We start from the raw sequence: 12,961 nt of genomic DNA on the forward strand, positions 1-12,961 counted from the left end.
TGGAACGACTATTGAAGGCTTGCAAATCACTCAATGTTGGATCTCGTGCGGCAGTTCGGGGCGGGTTAGACGTTGTCTATCTTCTCTTGACCCAAGGGGCAGAAACGACGCGCAAAGGCCAGCTGCAATATCTGCGGGCCATCAAGTTTGCCAAGGAAGGGGGCTGCGAGATTACGACAGGCTTGATACGGAAGTATCGTGAGTGGGACGACGTTGATGAAGACATCTGGGGGTTTCTGAACGAGGACATGAGCGGAACCGGGAGACCTATACAGAAAAATTCTTCATGTAGGATTATCTCTTTGCAAACCCGGAAGTCGACGCTGGAGATTCTCACCGGATGGAAGACACGTCAGCTGTAGTTGAGCTGGATAATGTTGTGGCTAATCGAGCAGGGTCAAACGGCATGGTCCTTTGGGACGGTGCCTGGGTTCCGTCAGGGTTAGATGCCTGGTTCGCGACTCCTGACCCACTGGAAACGATGCCGGAGAACGCCAACTTTGGGACTGAAAATTTCTTCTGGTTTTAGATGGGTGGCAGTGGCAGACTTGATGTGGTACTAGAGATTCAGTCGTCTGTGCCTTGGTAAATCTCATAAAATGATTTCTTCTCGATGTCATGGGCGCATGTCACTTGCACATTTTACTCCTAAAGGTGGTGTACATTTCGTGGGATCTTGGACGTCTTTATTGAACGTCTACTCTATTGTTTGAAACCAAGAGCGCTCCTTCTTTTCTAACCATCCAACGCGTTGGAGGAAATCGCCGTCATAATTCTGTTTGCAACGCTCTCCAGCATGTCGGTACCCTGCGAAGATGCCTCGACCTTGGACTCCTCGATGGATTCTAGGATCGTCTTGATGCCAAGACCAATCTTGTCGGATCGGGTGTCGCTCTGAATGGATCTGATGACGGCCTGGACATCATTTCCACCAAACATACCCGTTTGATCCAAAACCGAGGCGAGTTCGCGAACGTCTGAGACAGCGGGTACCGGAATCTGTCTACGGAAGTGCTTGAGAACTCCCAAGTTGCTGAGAATGAAGCGTTCTGATGTTGTGACCATGATAAGGATACGACGGCCCTACGTGAGGTTAGTTTATGGCTTTTGTGCATGGATAGGATGAGTAGACTTGCCTTGGGAGGTTGTGTTTGGATGAGAGAAATAAGTCTGTCGAGCACGGTGTTGGAGAAGCGAGGTCCGATGGGGTTCCATTCAATCAGCTGCTCAAAGTTGTCCAATATAACGATGCTTCGCTCCGACTTGTAGGCGTCGGTAAAAACCTTGGTGAGATAGTCTTTCTTTCCAAACTCATCCCGGAAAGCAGTCAGGTGCTGAGGCGAGACAAGCTTGACAAATGGGAAGTCGGACAGCGAGGCAGTGTGGGCGGCCAGAGCAGTCTTTCCAGACTCGGGCGGCCCATGAAGGAGGACCGGGATCCTGGTGAGCACATCTGATTCCTTGACGGTGTCGATGTAGCCCATCATCGTACGGATAATGGCTGGGATGTTGTCGTTGAACTGCAAAATTCCCATGCCAAGAGCGTTGGAGATTTCGTCCTCGGAAACACCGTAGGCAGGCTTGACCTCGGTCAGCGCGTTCTCGAAGTCGTCCATTGTAATCTTCATCGCGGAGACGTCCGACTTCATCTTGGCGCTGTTGCCCACCTCGGTGTGGCGGTTGAAAGCGAATGAAGTCGCTGCCTTGACAACACCGGAAATCTCGGCACCAGAGTAGTTCTTGGTACGGGCTGCCAGCGATGCCACGTCGACCTTAGGATCCATGATGTTGTTGTCTCGCATCTTGGCCGTGTGAATCATGAAAATCTCCTTGCGTCCTTCTTCGTTAGGCAGACTGATCTCCAGCTGGACTTCCAAACGCCCAGGACGCAGCAGGGCCTCATCGATCATGTCCTTTCGGTTGGTCATACCGATGAGCAGGATGTTGTTGAGCTGGTCGACACCGTCGAGCTTTGTGAGAAGCTGGTTGACAACACTGTCGCCAACGCCAGTACCACCACCGGCGCCAGATCCTCTCTGCTTGCAGACGGCATCCAGTTCATCAAAGATGATGATGTGAAGGCCACTCTGGTCGCCCTTCTCCTTGTACTCCTTTTCAGCGTCGGCAAACATTTTTCGGATGTTCTCTTCAGACTGTCCGACGAACTTGTTGAGGACTTCAGGGCCGTTGATGATTTTGGGCTCACGGGCATTGAGCATTTTGCCGATTTGTCTGGCAATGAGCGTCTTTCCCGTTCCTGGAGGACCAAAGAGCAGAATACCCTTGACGTGCTGGATGCCCAGCTTCGCTACCAGCTGCGGAGGGAAGACACGGGAAGCAAAGGCTCTGCGGAAGATGGTGGAGAACTCGTCGTGTAGACCACCAATACCCATGTCCTCAAACTTGAAGTCTGGCGAAATGATGGGGTTGGCGTTGCCCTGGTGCTCTCCAACTTGAAGCTTCAGTTCCGAGTCGGCGGCCTTGAAGAAGGACAGCAGGGTCGCGGTGCTGTAGAAGCCACGGGCAGAGGGATCGGAGGTTGTGACGACGGCTTCAGGCCCGCGGCCACCCTGGAAGGTGATGGTCTTGACAGTAGCAAACACCTTGAGGCCTTCAATGTCGAGCAGGGTGCGCTGACCGGGGGCGAAGAAGTGCATCTGGAAGAAGCGCTCAAAGACCTTGGCCAAGTACTCGTGTGTGAACTCATAGTTTGGATCTCTCTTCATCGAGGCCCAAGACAGCTCCAGGTCCATGGCTTCGAGGTGGGTAGCGCCTTGTCTGCTGGCATCGTAAACCTCGCCCTCGAAAGTGTCGGTCATTCCAATCTTGAGCCATTGCCGCTGGGGGTCGGAAAGACTGATGGTTCCCTCGGGGAGTTCGGGTGTGGGGCGAGCCCTGACGACGTTCTCTCGTACTGTTCCACGGACAGGGTCTCTGGCCCTGATGAGGATGTTGATGTCGGTACCGTCGCGGCTCGGGGCAAAGTCTCGGTAGCTGACGCCTGCGCTAGCCGAGGGTTAGTCGGGGGGGAGACGGTCAAGAGAGCGTTGGATGCCTGCTTACACATTGGCGTAGATAAGCTGTGTCTGTAGGGCCTTGTCCCTGATCTTCTCGACTCTCAGGCGCACGCCAGGCTGTCTGGGCGAATGCGGTTGCTGCCGAGGCAGAGGCTTCTCGGGGAAGCTCATATCGAAGCTCGCTCAGTCGGGGTGAGAAGGGGAAACGAGTTGATCGGGATGGCAGTGGCGTTGCGCAACGTATTCGGCGTGGTCGGGACGGTGCGCGGTTGAATCGAGTGGTCGGCGTGGTGGACAGCAAGGATGACGACGGGATAGAGGTTATGTAGGTGGATGTTGTAACTTGGCTTGGAGGGGCTGCACGACGTTCGGCGTCGTCTCTTCGCCTTAAGTCCCTGGAGCCCGGGGAGCGCTAAAGCTGGTTTAGGCAACGTTGACAGTAAGGCGAAGCAATCAGGTACGTATACTGTGGACCCTTTCCTTGCTCACCTTACCCTTGCTGCAGCGAATGGCGTGGAAGACGGGAAGAGGTATCGGTGCTTATGTGGATCCGGAAGAGTGGTTTGTAACCGTGTTCAGTCTGTTTCAACTCTGGCTACATCGTTTGAGAATGCTCGACTCGACTGGGAGCATGATAACTGCCTACCTAGGCACGCCATCTTATTACTCCCCAACGTTGACCATAAAGGTCATCCCCATTATGGCTCACTTGAACGCTAGACTTCATGGTATTTACCAAGGTATCACAGCAGAGAGTAACTGTTGCTTGAGTTTTGTAAAAAAATAAAATAAAAAAAAAGCAGGATGACTTCCTCGCCGATGGCTTAGTCCGTTAGTTGCAGCCCATAAGGTCAAGCGTACGTGCTGTTTTGCAACGCTGGGGTTTGTAAGCATAACTAGGGAGAAGATGTATCAAATAAAGAATAGAAACGAATGGCGAACGGCAACACCAATCAGGGTTGATGTGATAACCTTGACTGGACACCTTGTCAGCAAGATGATTGAAACCCATGTAAGCACCAAGTGCGCAATCTTTAGCAATGATGAGCTGAGCGTGTCAGTCAGTTCAGTGTCGGCAACCTAGGACATGGGAAGGACAATGGAAAGTGGGACACGTGCAGCTCCCATTCGTGCCCCACTGTCACTATGACGTCCATTGGCGCCCAAATGGCACTAGCCGCCTGGAGCTGGATAAGCAACCAGCAACTCAAATGAGACTTGACATTCTCTCATCAGGCTTCATCACCACCTTAATACGTTATCGAGTCTCCCATTTGCGACCATGCCTCTGTGAGTACATCAACTATACAAACAATCTGAACCGAATTGACAATCCTGTAGTCATTTACTGGGCAAAAAGTCCTGGAACGTTTACAATGCGGACAACATCGCCCGCGTTCGCCGAGATGAGGCCGCCGCAAAGGCCAAGGAAGAGGCTGAGGAGCAGCGTATGCAAGAAGTAGATGCCGAGCGCCGTCTAGCCATCCTTCGAGGCGAAGCGCCACCGCCTCTTGCCCCAGTTGAAGCCCCTGAAGACGAGCCACGGCCTCGGGACCGTGATGCTGGACCCGTCGGTAGAGAGAGGAAGAAGCGCAAGCGCGCTGGTGAGGACGATACTGAGTTTGAGTTACGTGTTGCAAAAGAGCGTGCGGACGTATTAGAAACGGCAAACGACACGCTGCGCAAGTCGACAAGCTCTGCACCTATCGTCGACAGCGCCGGCCATATCGACCTCTTTGGCGAAGAGCGCAAACAGGGTCGCCATCTGAAGAACGAAGAAGCCGAAAAAGAGGCCGCCAAAAAGAAGAAGGAACTCGAAGATCAATACACCATGCGATTCTCGAATGCTGCCGGTAGGGACGGCTTGGTCGGTCCCTGGTATGCCGCCTCCGGGGCCATCACAGAACTCGAACCCCCGAGTAAGGATGTATGGGGCAATGAAGACCCTGGGCGGAAGAAGAGAGATGCCGAGAGGATAGTTTCGAACGATCCTCTCGCCTTGATGAAAATGGGTGCCTCCAGAGTGCGCCAAGTCAAGAAGGAACGCCAAAACTTCGAAGCCGAGCGACAGCGAGAATTGGAACAACTACGCGAGGAGGAGAAGCGCAAGCGCAAGGAGAGGCACGAGCGATGGAGACGAGATCAAAAACGGTATGAAGAACGACACCTCAGACACCGATCCCAAGAAAGGGACCGCGACGAAGAAAGACATCGATCCAGGAAGGATGATGACCGTCGCCGTGTATCGACCCGAGACGTTGAGCGCTCCCGAAATGATGGCCGTCGCCACGGAGAAAGAAGCCAGCGTTCCGATCGAGGGGTCGGAGATGAAAAGAGACGATCAACAGTCACGGGATCAGGACGAAGCGACAAGCCAGCCAGAAAGTGAAAGAGGCAAGCGGGACTCGGTTCCACGACGACGAGACGACAGGTGATGAGCAGAGCCCGGTGAGAGAAACAGATAACAAATCCAGAGGCACGAAACATATCTACATTTGAATAAGTATTGATATCGACCCCATACAGCCGCACATGCAGCTTCAATGCAAGGTCGTATCCAATCGTCCGACCTTCCTCCGTGATTACGGCGTTTTCATCCAGACGTTTTGCACAGCCTGCCGCTGTTCAGATCATACTCCCACGCATCGCTTCCGACGCCCGACAAGACGAACAGGCTCTCGGTAGGATCATACTTGCGCTTGATCGAAACCAAACGATCGTAGGGGGCCCCATAAAAGTCTTCTTTGAACATGGTGTTGAATGCGTTGCCCTCGTTCATGTAGGCACCAGAGCCCGGCGCCCACTCGCGCCAGACGGGCTCCTTGGTCTCCTCCAACCACTTTGCGGCACTGTTGAGCGCCTCCTGGGGCGAAAGGGAAGGGTCGGCGGATGCCCCGTAGCTCATCATGTGGATGTAAGCCGAGCGCCACGCGGGATTGAGCGAGCCGCGCATCACCTCCGGGGCATTGCGAGGCCCCTGTCCGCCCTGAAGGCCGATAACCATAAGAGCGGTGCCTGTTGGGTCCTGCGTCACCATGAGTTGCTGGAGGTGGGAGGCCAAAGTCGGGATGGGAATGTCCGAAAGTTCTTTGCGGCCGAGTAGGCGGCTCGTCATCAGACCAGCGGTGCCCGCTGCGCTGGGAGCTTCGTTGACGCTCTCAAAGAAGGTCATGAAGTCAGCCTGCACACTCGGCTCGCTGAGGCTCACACTGACGGAACTGTTTCCAATCTCAGCCAGAATCCTGTCCCTCACGGGTTCAAGCAACGAAGACATCCTTTCTTGTGTTGTGTTGTATGTGAAAAAGCTGATGGAACCCGTGGCCTTCCGCAACGCGTCGGAAGAGCTGTTCAGGGGAGCCGCGGCGGTGCCGATACCGGTGCCAGTCAGTCCGACGTCCATCAAGTCGGGGACGCTGGCGAGTAGGACCGCAAAGGCCCTCCAGGCCGCCTCCTTGGATGCCGTGTCGTTGCCCGTCGCGGACACTTCGATGGCGCTCGAGACAACGTTGCCGGGGTTTGGGTATGCCTTGATGACGTACTCGGTGACGACGCCGTACTGGCCAGCTCCTCCTCCGCGGATAGCCCAAAGGAGGTCTTGGTGTTGCGCCTCGTTGGCGACCAGAATGCGACCGTCGACTGTGACTACACGCGCCTGCAAGATCTGGTCTGCCGCCAGGCTGAAGGTGCTCGAGAGAGGGCCGTGACCACCGCCCTGCATATGCCCGCCAACTCCGACGGACTCATCAACGCCGCCGACGACGACCCTGCCGAACTGCGCAGCACCCCGGGAGGCGGAGCCCCAGTTGTGACCGCTGCCCAGTTTGATAGCCGCCTCGGTCCTGTTATCGCTGGGAGACCTCCACTCGGCGTTGTATTCGAACTGCTGGAAGTTGTGCGTCCAGATCGACAGCGAGTATGCACCGGAGGATCTGTTCAGTCAGGTCAGCGATTTTCAGGTCTGTCTGTATCTCTTCAGATGTCCTTCTTACCTGCCGTTGAGATCATGGCCGGTTCCCTTGATCACAATGCGAATGTTCCGCTCGCTAGCCCAGCGCATCGCAGTTGCAATCTGATCCTCGTTCGTGGCATTGACGATGTACACTGGCGACCCACCAAGCTCGCAGCCCTTGTTGGGGGAGTATCCGGGAGCGCCCGGGGGCAAACACGAGTTGTTGGCGTACAAAGGTGAGTCGATGGATTCGGGGAGAGAGGCGTGGTAGTACGAGTATCCCCATCCCTTCTTTACTTCATCGCAAGCTTGGGATGAGTGGAAGGGGTTCCCAGGATAACAAGACGATGCAATGGGTTTGGTTTGGAGAAGGGAGCCGCCGAGGGTGGTGTTCAGCGTAAACCAGTCGGCCTCGGTCGGCCAGGCGGCATCAAGGGGGGTGAGTTTGCAAGTCTGCTGCGCGGAGGCGCACAGGGCGCTCACAAGGGCAAAGAACGAAGCAACTGATTTACCTGTCATCATGGTAAAGAAAGGATTCTCCTATGGTGGAGGGAAGGGCTTGATTTGCTGGACGCCATAGAGCAAGGAGACCGTCTCGACGCCGCTTTATATCAAGACGGTAGAGATTCGGTTGTGCCTTTTTCGTATTTCTAACGACGCCATCCTGATGTAAGTCTATTGCAGAGCCTCAGCGCCGACCCCGTTGTAATCTACATCCACAGCTCGACGATATACCGAGGGTAGATCCCACAAGGCGGTGCCGACGATGGCGAAGCCGCAAGGAGTCTCCCGGATCCTCCGTTGCTCAGCGAACATGGCCGTTTAATGCTGTAGGTATGGGCCACCACGAATCAAGGACTGGCGGTTTGGGTGGACGTGGTGACGAATCACCTCGGAGAGGTCTCGGAGATGGAAACACGCAGAACTGAGAGAGAGTATGTGCTTTGCTCTCGTCTCCGCAATACTTGGCTCGGCTTCGACCCGGCAGTTGTGAACCGTGTTCTCAGCGGGCCAAGACCAAGACCCGAGGTAGTTCCATACGATCGGCCACGACTCGAGTAATAATAAACGTCGATCCTGTTTTCTAGAATACACCAAAGCGAGAGGATACGCATAGGAGCCACAGGCGCTAGAGGCTGAAACGGGGCGGCGACGGGGGCAATTTAGTCTCCAAAACACCGTATTCTAAACGAGAGGGCATTTTCGTTTAGAATACGAAAATACGCTGGTTGGTGGGTTAGCCCGCGATTCAGGGACTGGCCACACCCCCCCACTGACGACTTACATGCACATGAAGGAGGGATGGGCAGCGTCAAGATTTTCTCAACCCTTTTATTTTTACTTTTGTTCTTCTTTTAATCCTCTACCTGGATCAAGCGACTTGCGAACTGGGCCAAGATATTGGTAGAAGGTAGTTTGGAATGAAGTACTGGGGACTGCCCACTCTCCCTCACTCTACCCCCTCCCCTTTACCCTTTCTCACCCCAATCCACGTCTAGCCTCTGTTTGGTCTTCCCTTCCATCTGAACTCTTCTCCCATCAGACTCCTTTAACAAAATACATTTCATCGGCTCGCTCTGCTTTGTTCTTTTCTTCCGTACGCTTCATCTTCAAGAGCGACAGGCCATGAGAGACTACTGGGAACTCTCCGGCCCCTTTGGCCTCGCGGTCCGCGCCGCCGTACGAATTTTCCAGTTCATCTTCGCCATCGTCACAATCGGCCTCTACTCCGCCTCTCTCGCCTCGTGGGACTATTCGAAAAACGTCAGGAAGACCAACTGGATATTCGCCCTCGTCCCCGCCGTCCTCTCGGCCCTGACCTGCGCCTACCACGTCTTCGCCACCGTCACGCACGCCGCCTGGTCCGTCTGGGACTTTGGTCTCGCCGTCATCTGGGCTGCTCTCTGCGGCGTGTCTTCGACTGTCCTTGTGGGTGGTGAGAATGAGAACTTTGTCACTGGGGATATTAGGTCGAGACTCGCCGCGGGAGCATGGATTGCAGGCGTCAGCATGATCCTCTGGCTTCTGAGTGCCATACACGGCTGCGCTTACTGTTGCGCCTCGAGGAAGTGGACAAGGACGACGAAACAAGAGAGAGATAAGGATAACATGGAGGAGCTTCCCGATAGAAGCCAACGAGAAGTGTAGTTTCACGGTTTCCGATGGGCAACACATGTCTCAAACAAAACTAATTGCATGATTTCGGGACAAGAAATGGAGTATAAAGTAGGAAATACTTGGAATAATCACAGCTGCGCGAATAAGGGCAATTTTCGAAGCATACTGAAGTAGTAAATCTGTTGTTTAAAATTGCTCCATCTAAGAAAATATATTTCCACCGAGATAGAGAGCACTTTACAGCACGAGACGGGAGAATTGCCGTCTCTGGTATGATTTACATGATAGGCAACGGCCAGGCTCGTCCTACGGTCACTCCAGGACTAGGTACAAAGCAAAACCACAGTCGAGTCACGTATCTCGTATTTGTGACGTTTATTAGCTAAAAAAGTATTGCTCTGCTCCACAGTCTCAGCTGGACGTAACCGGCACTCTGACGCGGCCAACCCCCCGCCCCCCCGGCAGGTTGTGCGGTGGTAGGAAAGGTATGCTTAAGTATGTTTGAGTATGCCTGTCCTGGCTCTTTCTCTCCTCCTCCCTCGACTCCGTCCTCGCCTCACCCACCCACTGCACTTCCAGACGGTCTCTAGCAGGTGAAAAGACACCATGGAAGACGAAAAGAGAGACACGCCAAGTCCTTACCGGGCATCCAAGGCCTCTGCTTTTGGGCTCGAGGATCTGCATCTCGAAGGTTGGCCTCCAACACGCCCCAAGGACAAAACACCTCCCGAAAACTCACTTTCTATCCTTCGCAGATCAAGCCTCCAACTCAGCACAGCCCGAAGGACCAGAGCCACCCGAGTATACACCACAATACACGCCCCAGCGCCGATGGCCTATGCCCCTCAACATTGTTGTCCAGGTCGTAGGCTCCCGTGGCGACGTCCAGCCCTTCCTCGCCCTCGCCGCCGCCCTCCAGAAGTCGGGCCACCGCGTGCGGATAGCGACGCACCCCCAGTTCTCCTCCTTCGTCCTCGATTCCAACAAGTCCTCCGCCTCGGACAATAAGCTCGAGTTCTTCCCCGTCGGGGGGGACCCGGCCGACCTCATGGCCTACATGGTCGAGTCCCCCTCCTTGATCCCCAAGATGTCCCAGATCCGCGCGGGCATCATCCAGCGCAAGCGCGACATGTATGTCGAGATGCTCGACGGCTTCTGGCGCTCCTGCGTGCGCCCGGACCTGGTGTCCAACGTCCCCTTCGTTGCGGATGCCATCATCGCGAACCCGCCGAGCTTTGCGCACGTCCATTGTGCGCAGGCGCTCGGGATACCCGTCCACCTGATGTTCACGATGCCGTGGACGAGCACCAAGGCGTTCCCGCACCCGCTGGCGAACATCAAATACTCCAAGGAGGATAAGAAGAGCACGAACCACGCCTCGTATGCGGCGGTTGAGTTCTTGACGTGGCAAGGGTGAGCGACTGTTACCTTTTCCTAAGGAGAATCAAGCGTCTTGTTGCTGACAGCATAATCACAGCTTGGGAGACCTTGTCAATGCGTGGAGGGTTGAGTCTTTGGGTCTAGAGCCAGTTCCGTCGACCGAGGGTCACCGTATCCTCGAGAGCCTCCAGGTCCCGTTCACATACTGCTGGTCACCGTCCCTCGTACCTAAGCCCAGCGACTGGGGTCCGCACATCGGTACGCTGAGCCCGTCCTTGCATATTCAGTTCCCATGCACCATTACTTATCACGGATTCTAGACATTAGCGGTTTCTTTTTTCGCGATCCGGCACCGTACACACCACCCCCCGACTTGAAAGCCTTTCTGGAAGCTGGTCCACCACCCATATACATCGGCTTCGGCAGTATTGTTGTCGGCGGAATTGAGGGGCTGATGACAATGGTCCTCAGCGCCATCAAGGCAACGGGCGTCAGAGCGATCATCTCGAGAGGATGGAGCAACCTGACAGGCGAGGAATCGGCCAACGTGTTTTACGTGGGAGATTGTCCGCACGAGTGGTTATTCCAGCAAGTTGCCGCCGTGATCCACCACGGCGGTGCCGGTACGACGGCCTGCGGGCTGCGTTACGGGAGGCCCACGACGATCGTCCCGTTTTTCGGAGAGTAAGATGACATGGGCGACTTTTCACTTTAGAAGCTTACTAACCGTTTTGCCCACGCCTAGTCAGCCATTCTGGGGCGCCGTCGTCGCAGAAGCAGGCGCCGGACCAGACCCAATACCGTACCGCTCCTTGACCTCGCAGAAGCTCATACACGCCATTCAGCTGTGTCTCTCGCCAGAGGCCGTCGCAGCAGCCCAGCAGCTGGCAGATTCCATGCGGACGGAAAACGGCGTCCAGGCGGCCGTCGACGCCTTCCACGCCAACTTGCCCAAGAACAAGATGGCCTGCGACTTCTTCTCCGACCAGCCGGCGGCTTTGGTCTACGGGAGGGGGAAGAAGCAGGTCAAGATGTGCAGGCCTGTTGCGTCCATCCTGGTGAAGAACGAGAGGCTAGAACGGAAACAGCTGAAGTCGTGAGTTGCCACGCCAATGGTGTCCGCTACAGGGGCCATGAAATGCTAAACTGGGTCGCAGATACCGGTCAAAACCAACAAACATAGAGAACCAGAGATGGGATCCCTTGACGGCGATATCCGCGGCATCCCTCTCGACAATCGTCAAAATGGCCAGCGCGACGGCCGACATCGTCGTCAAGCCCTTTGAGCAGTACAAACGCACCGGCGAATCCGCGGAAAACCTCGAGGAGCAGCTCGCAAAGACGCGGAGACACAGCCAAGCCCCTGCCTTTGCCATGCTTCCCCTCCCCGGCGTCGGGGCCCCGGAAGGCGCCGAACAACACACGATCGGCACCCGTCCGCCGCCGTCCAGGGGAAGTGAGGAGTCTTCGGGAAGACCTGGAGCCATGGCCGCGGCGGCGGCCAGCGGCGTCGGAAAGCTCGCTGGCAACGCGACCAAGGGCCTGTTCGTGGACATACCCCTCGCCATGACCGAGGGCCTGCGGGCGGTGCCAAACCTGTACGGCGATCAGGTGCGGAAGCACGACGCCGTCGAGGACTTCCGCAGCGGCGTCTCGGTGGCGGGCAAGACGTTCTGCCACGACATGAAGGGCGGCTTCACGGACATTTTCGTCCACACGTACACGGGCAAGAAGGAGCAGGGGGCAATCGGTGCGGCCAAGGGCCTGGGGAAGGGAGTGGTGAGCCTGGTGACCAAGAGCACGGCGGCCACCTTTGGGCTCGTGAGCTATCCGGCGCAGGGCATCTACCGCAGCATCTGGGCCGCCTCGAATGCGGACATGCGGAGGAGCATCGAGGACGAGAAGCTGCTCGAGGGCGACTGGCTAGTGTCGATGAGCCCGAGCTGGAAGATGGATCATGCGGCCATTGTCGAGGACTTTGAGGGGATGCGGGGGACAAGGGGGCGATAAAGGACAAGTCTGCCTTGCGCGCAGACTGTAGTTGGCGTGTTTGTTTCCTTTGGTGTCAGCATCGGCGTTTCGGTACATAATAGGGTTGTCGGATGGATGAATGCGGCGCAAGGCTCGAGCATCATTGTGCCTCGACCTTTTTACCATATGATCTCTCCTTCCAGAAGAATTCGGGTTTGTGAATGCTTGTCGTTCTTGGGCGCCCCCGGTCGAGGCTCAGCACGCTAGTTGGATCCACCGTTCGCCCGTGTCGGCATCGTGATCCTGCAGATCCATGATACAGCCACGGGTGGCGAAATAGGAAGTCTTCTAGAAGGATTCGATAGTGGGGTCCATTGGCTTGGCTTCTCTTTGCTTCACTTTGGGAATGTCAAAGGTCAAGATCTTCGGCTCAATCGTTGAACCCGAGGATAATTACCAGCTCTTCTTAGCTTGATGTTCCCCGTATTGAACCGGTGCCGCGGCGTTTCTCTCGTTGCGAAGTCCG

At 55.5% G+C, this 12,961-nt stretch overlaps 5 protein-coding genes across 5 annotated transcripts; 3 read left to right on the forward strand and 2 right to left on the reverse strand.

The window, feature by feature from the left end:
• Positions 1 to 686: 686 nt before the first annotated feature.
• On the reverse strand, positions 687 to 3,409 carry CDEST_07480 (Putative AAA+ ATPase domain, ATPase, AAA-type, core, aspartate decarboxylase-like domain superfamily). Its single transcript, XM_062923639.1, has 3 exons — positions 3,064 to 3,409; positions 1,137 to 3,006; positions 687 to 1,083 (listed from the first exon to the last, which is right to left on the reverse strand). Exons 1-3 carry the CDS (start codon positions 3,186 to 3,188, stop codon positions 736 to 738), a joined length of 2,343 nt encoding a protein of 780 aa, XP_062779690.1. The 5' UTR covers positions 3,189 to 3,409; the 3' UTR covers positions 687 to 735.
• An 825-nt stretch (positions 3,410 to 4,234) lies between these two features.
• On the forward strand, positions 4,235 to 5,597 carry CDEST_07481 (Putative CBF1-interacting co-repressor CIR domain, leukocyte receptor cluster member 1). The gene is made up of 2 exons (XM_062923640.1): positions 4,235 to 4,307; positions 4,359 to 5,597. Exons 1-2 carry the CDS (start codon positions 4,300 to 4,302, stop codon positions 5,404 to 5,406), a joined length of 1,056 nt encoding a protein of 351 aa, XP_062779691.1. The 5' UTR covers positions 4,235 to 4,299; the 3' UTR covers positions 5,407 to 5,597.
• Position 5,598: 1 nt separating this feature from the next.
• CDEST_07482 (Putative berberine/berberine, FAD-binding domain, PCMH-type, FAD-binding, type PCMH, subdomain 2) lies at positions 5,599 to 7,524 on the reverse strand. Its single transcript, XM_062923641.1, has 2 exons — positions 7,007 to 7,524; positions 5,599 to 6,946 (listed from the first exon to the last, which is right to left on the reverse strand). Exons 1-2 carry the CDS (start codon positions 7,486 to 7,488, stop codon positions 5,611 to 5,613), a joined length of 1,818 nt encoding a protein of 605 aa, XP_062779692.1. The 5' UTR covers positions 7,489 to 7,524; the 3' UTR covers positions 5,599 to 5,610.
• Positions 7,525 to 8,381: 857 nt separating this feature from the next.
• On the forward strand, positions 8,382 to 9,301 carry CDEST_07483 (Putative Marvel domain-containing protein). Its single transcript, XM_062923642.1, has one exon. It carries the CDS (start codon positions 8,593 to 8,595, stop codon positions 9,112 to 9,114), a length of 522 nt encoding a protein of 173 aa, XP_062779693.1. The 5' UTR covers positions 8,382 to 8,592; the 3' UTR covers positions 9,115 to 9,301.
• Positions 9,302 to 9,627: 326 nt separating this feature from the next.
• CDEST_07484 (Putative UDP-glucuronosyl/UDP-glucosyltransferase, Glycosyltransferase family 28) lies at positions 9,628 to 12,887 on the forward strand. The gene is made up of 6 exons (XM_062923643.1): positions 9,628 to 9,775; positions 9,840 to 10,497; positions 10,562 to 10,722; positions 10,785 to 11,148; positions 11,210 to 11,560; positions 11,622 to 12,887. The coding sequence occupies exons 1-6, from the start codon at positions 9,691 to 9,693 to the stop codon at positions 12,472 to 12,474; spliced, it is 2,472 nt and encodes an 823-aa protein (XP_062779694.1). The 5' UTR covers positions 9,628 to 9,690; the 3' UTR covers positions 12,475 to 12,887.
• Positions 12,888 to 12,961: the final 74 nt, after the last annotated feature.

Source organism: Colletotrichum destructivum, chromosome 4 (assembly GCF_034447905.1).
Source record: "Colletotrichum destructivum chromosome 4, complete sequence".
NCBI classification, from domain to species: domain Eukaryota; kingdom Fungi; phylum Ascomycota; class Sordariomycetes; order Glomerellales; family Glomerellaceae; genus Colletotrichum; species Colletotrichum destructivum.

What these genes read in the sequence shown, in the direction of transcription:
- CDEST_07482 (XM_062923641.1), bottom strand. Translation starts at nt 7,488, where the DNA reads ATGATGACAGGTAAATCAGTTGCTTCGTTCTTTGCCCTTGTGAGCGCC. An exon ending in GGCCATGATCTCAACGGCAG is followed by an intron (nt 6,947 to 7,006) that starts GTAAGAAGGACA and finishes CTGACTGAACAG; the next exon opens with ATCCTCCGGTGCATACTCGC.
- CDEST_07480 (XM_062923639.1), bottom strand. Translation starts at nt 3,188, where the DNA reads ATGAGCTTCCCCGAGAAGCCTCTGCCTCGGCAGCAACCGCATTCGCCC. An exon ending in CAGCTTATCTACGCCAATGT is followed by an intron (nt 3,007 to 3,063) that starts GTAAGCAGGCAT and finishes ACCCTCGGCTAG; the next exon opens with CGCAGGCGTCAGCTACCGAG. An exon ending in TCCAAACACAACCTCCCAAG is followed by an intron (nt 1,084 to 1,136) that starts GCAAGTCTACTC and finishes AACCTCACGTAG; the next exon opens with GGCCGTCGTATCCTTATCAT.
- CDEST_07483 (XM_062923642.1), top strand. Translation starts at nt 8,593, where the DNA reads ATGAGAGACTACTGGGAACTCTCCGGCCCCTTTGGCCTCGCGGTCCGC.
- CDEST_07484 (XM_062923643.1), top strand. Translation starts at nt 9,691, where the DNA reads ATGGAAGACGAAAAGAGAGACACGCCAAGTCCTTACCGGGCATCCAAG. An exon ending in GAGTTCTTGACGTGGCAAGG is followed by an intron (nt 10,498 to 10,561) that starts GTGAGCGACTGT and finishes GCATAATCACAG; the next exon opens with CTTGGGAGACCTTGTCAATG. An exon ending in GAACGGAAACAGCTGAAGTC is followed by an intron (nt 11,561 to 11,621) that starts GTGAGTTGCCAC and finishes ACTGGGTCGCAG; the next exon opens with ATACCGGTCAAAACCAACAA.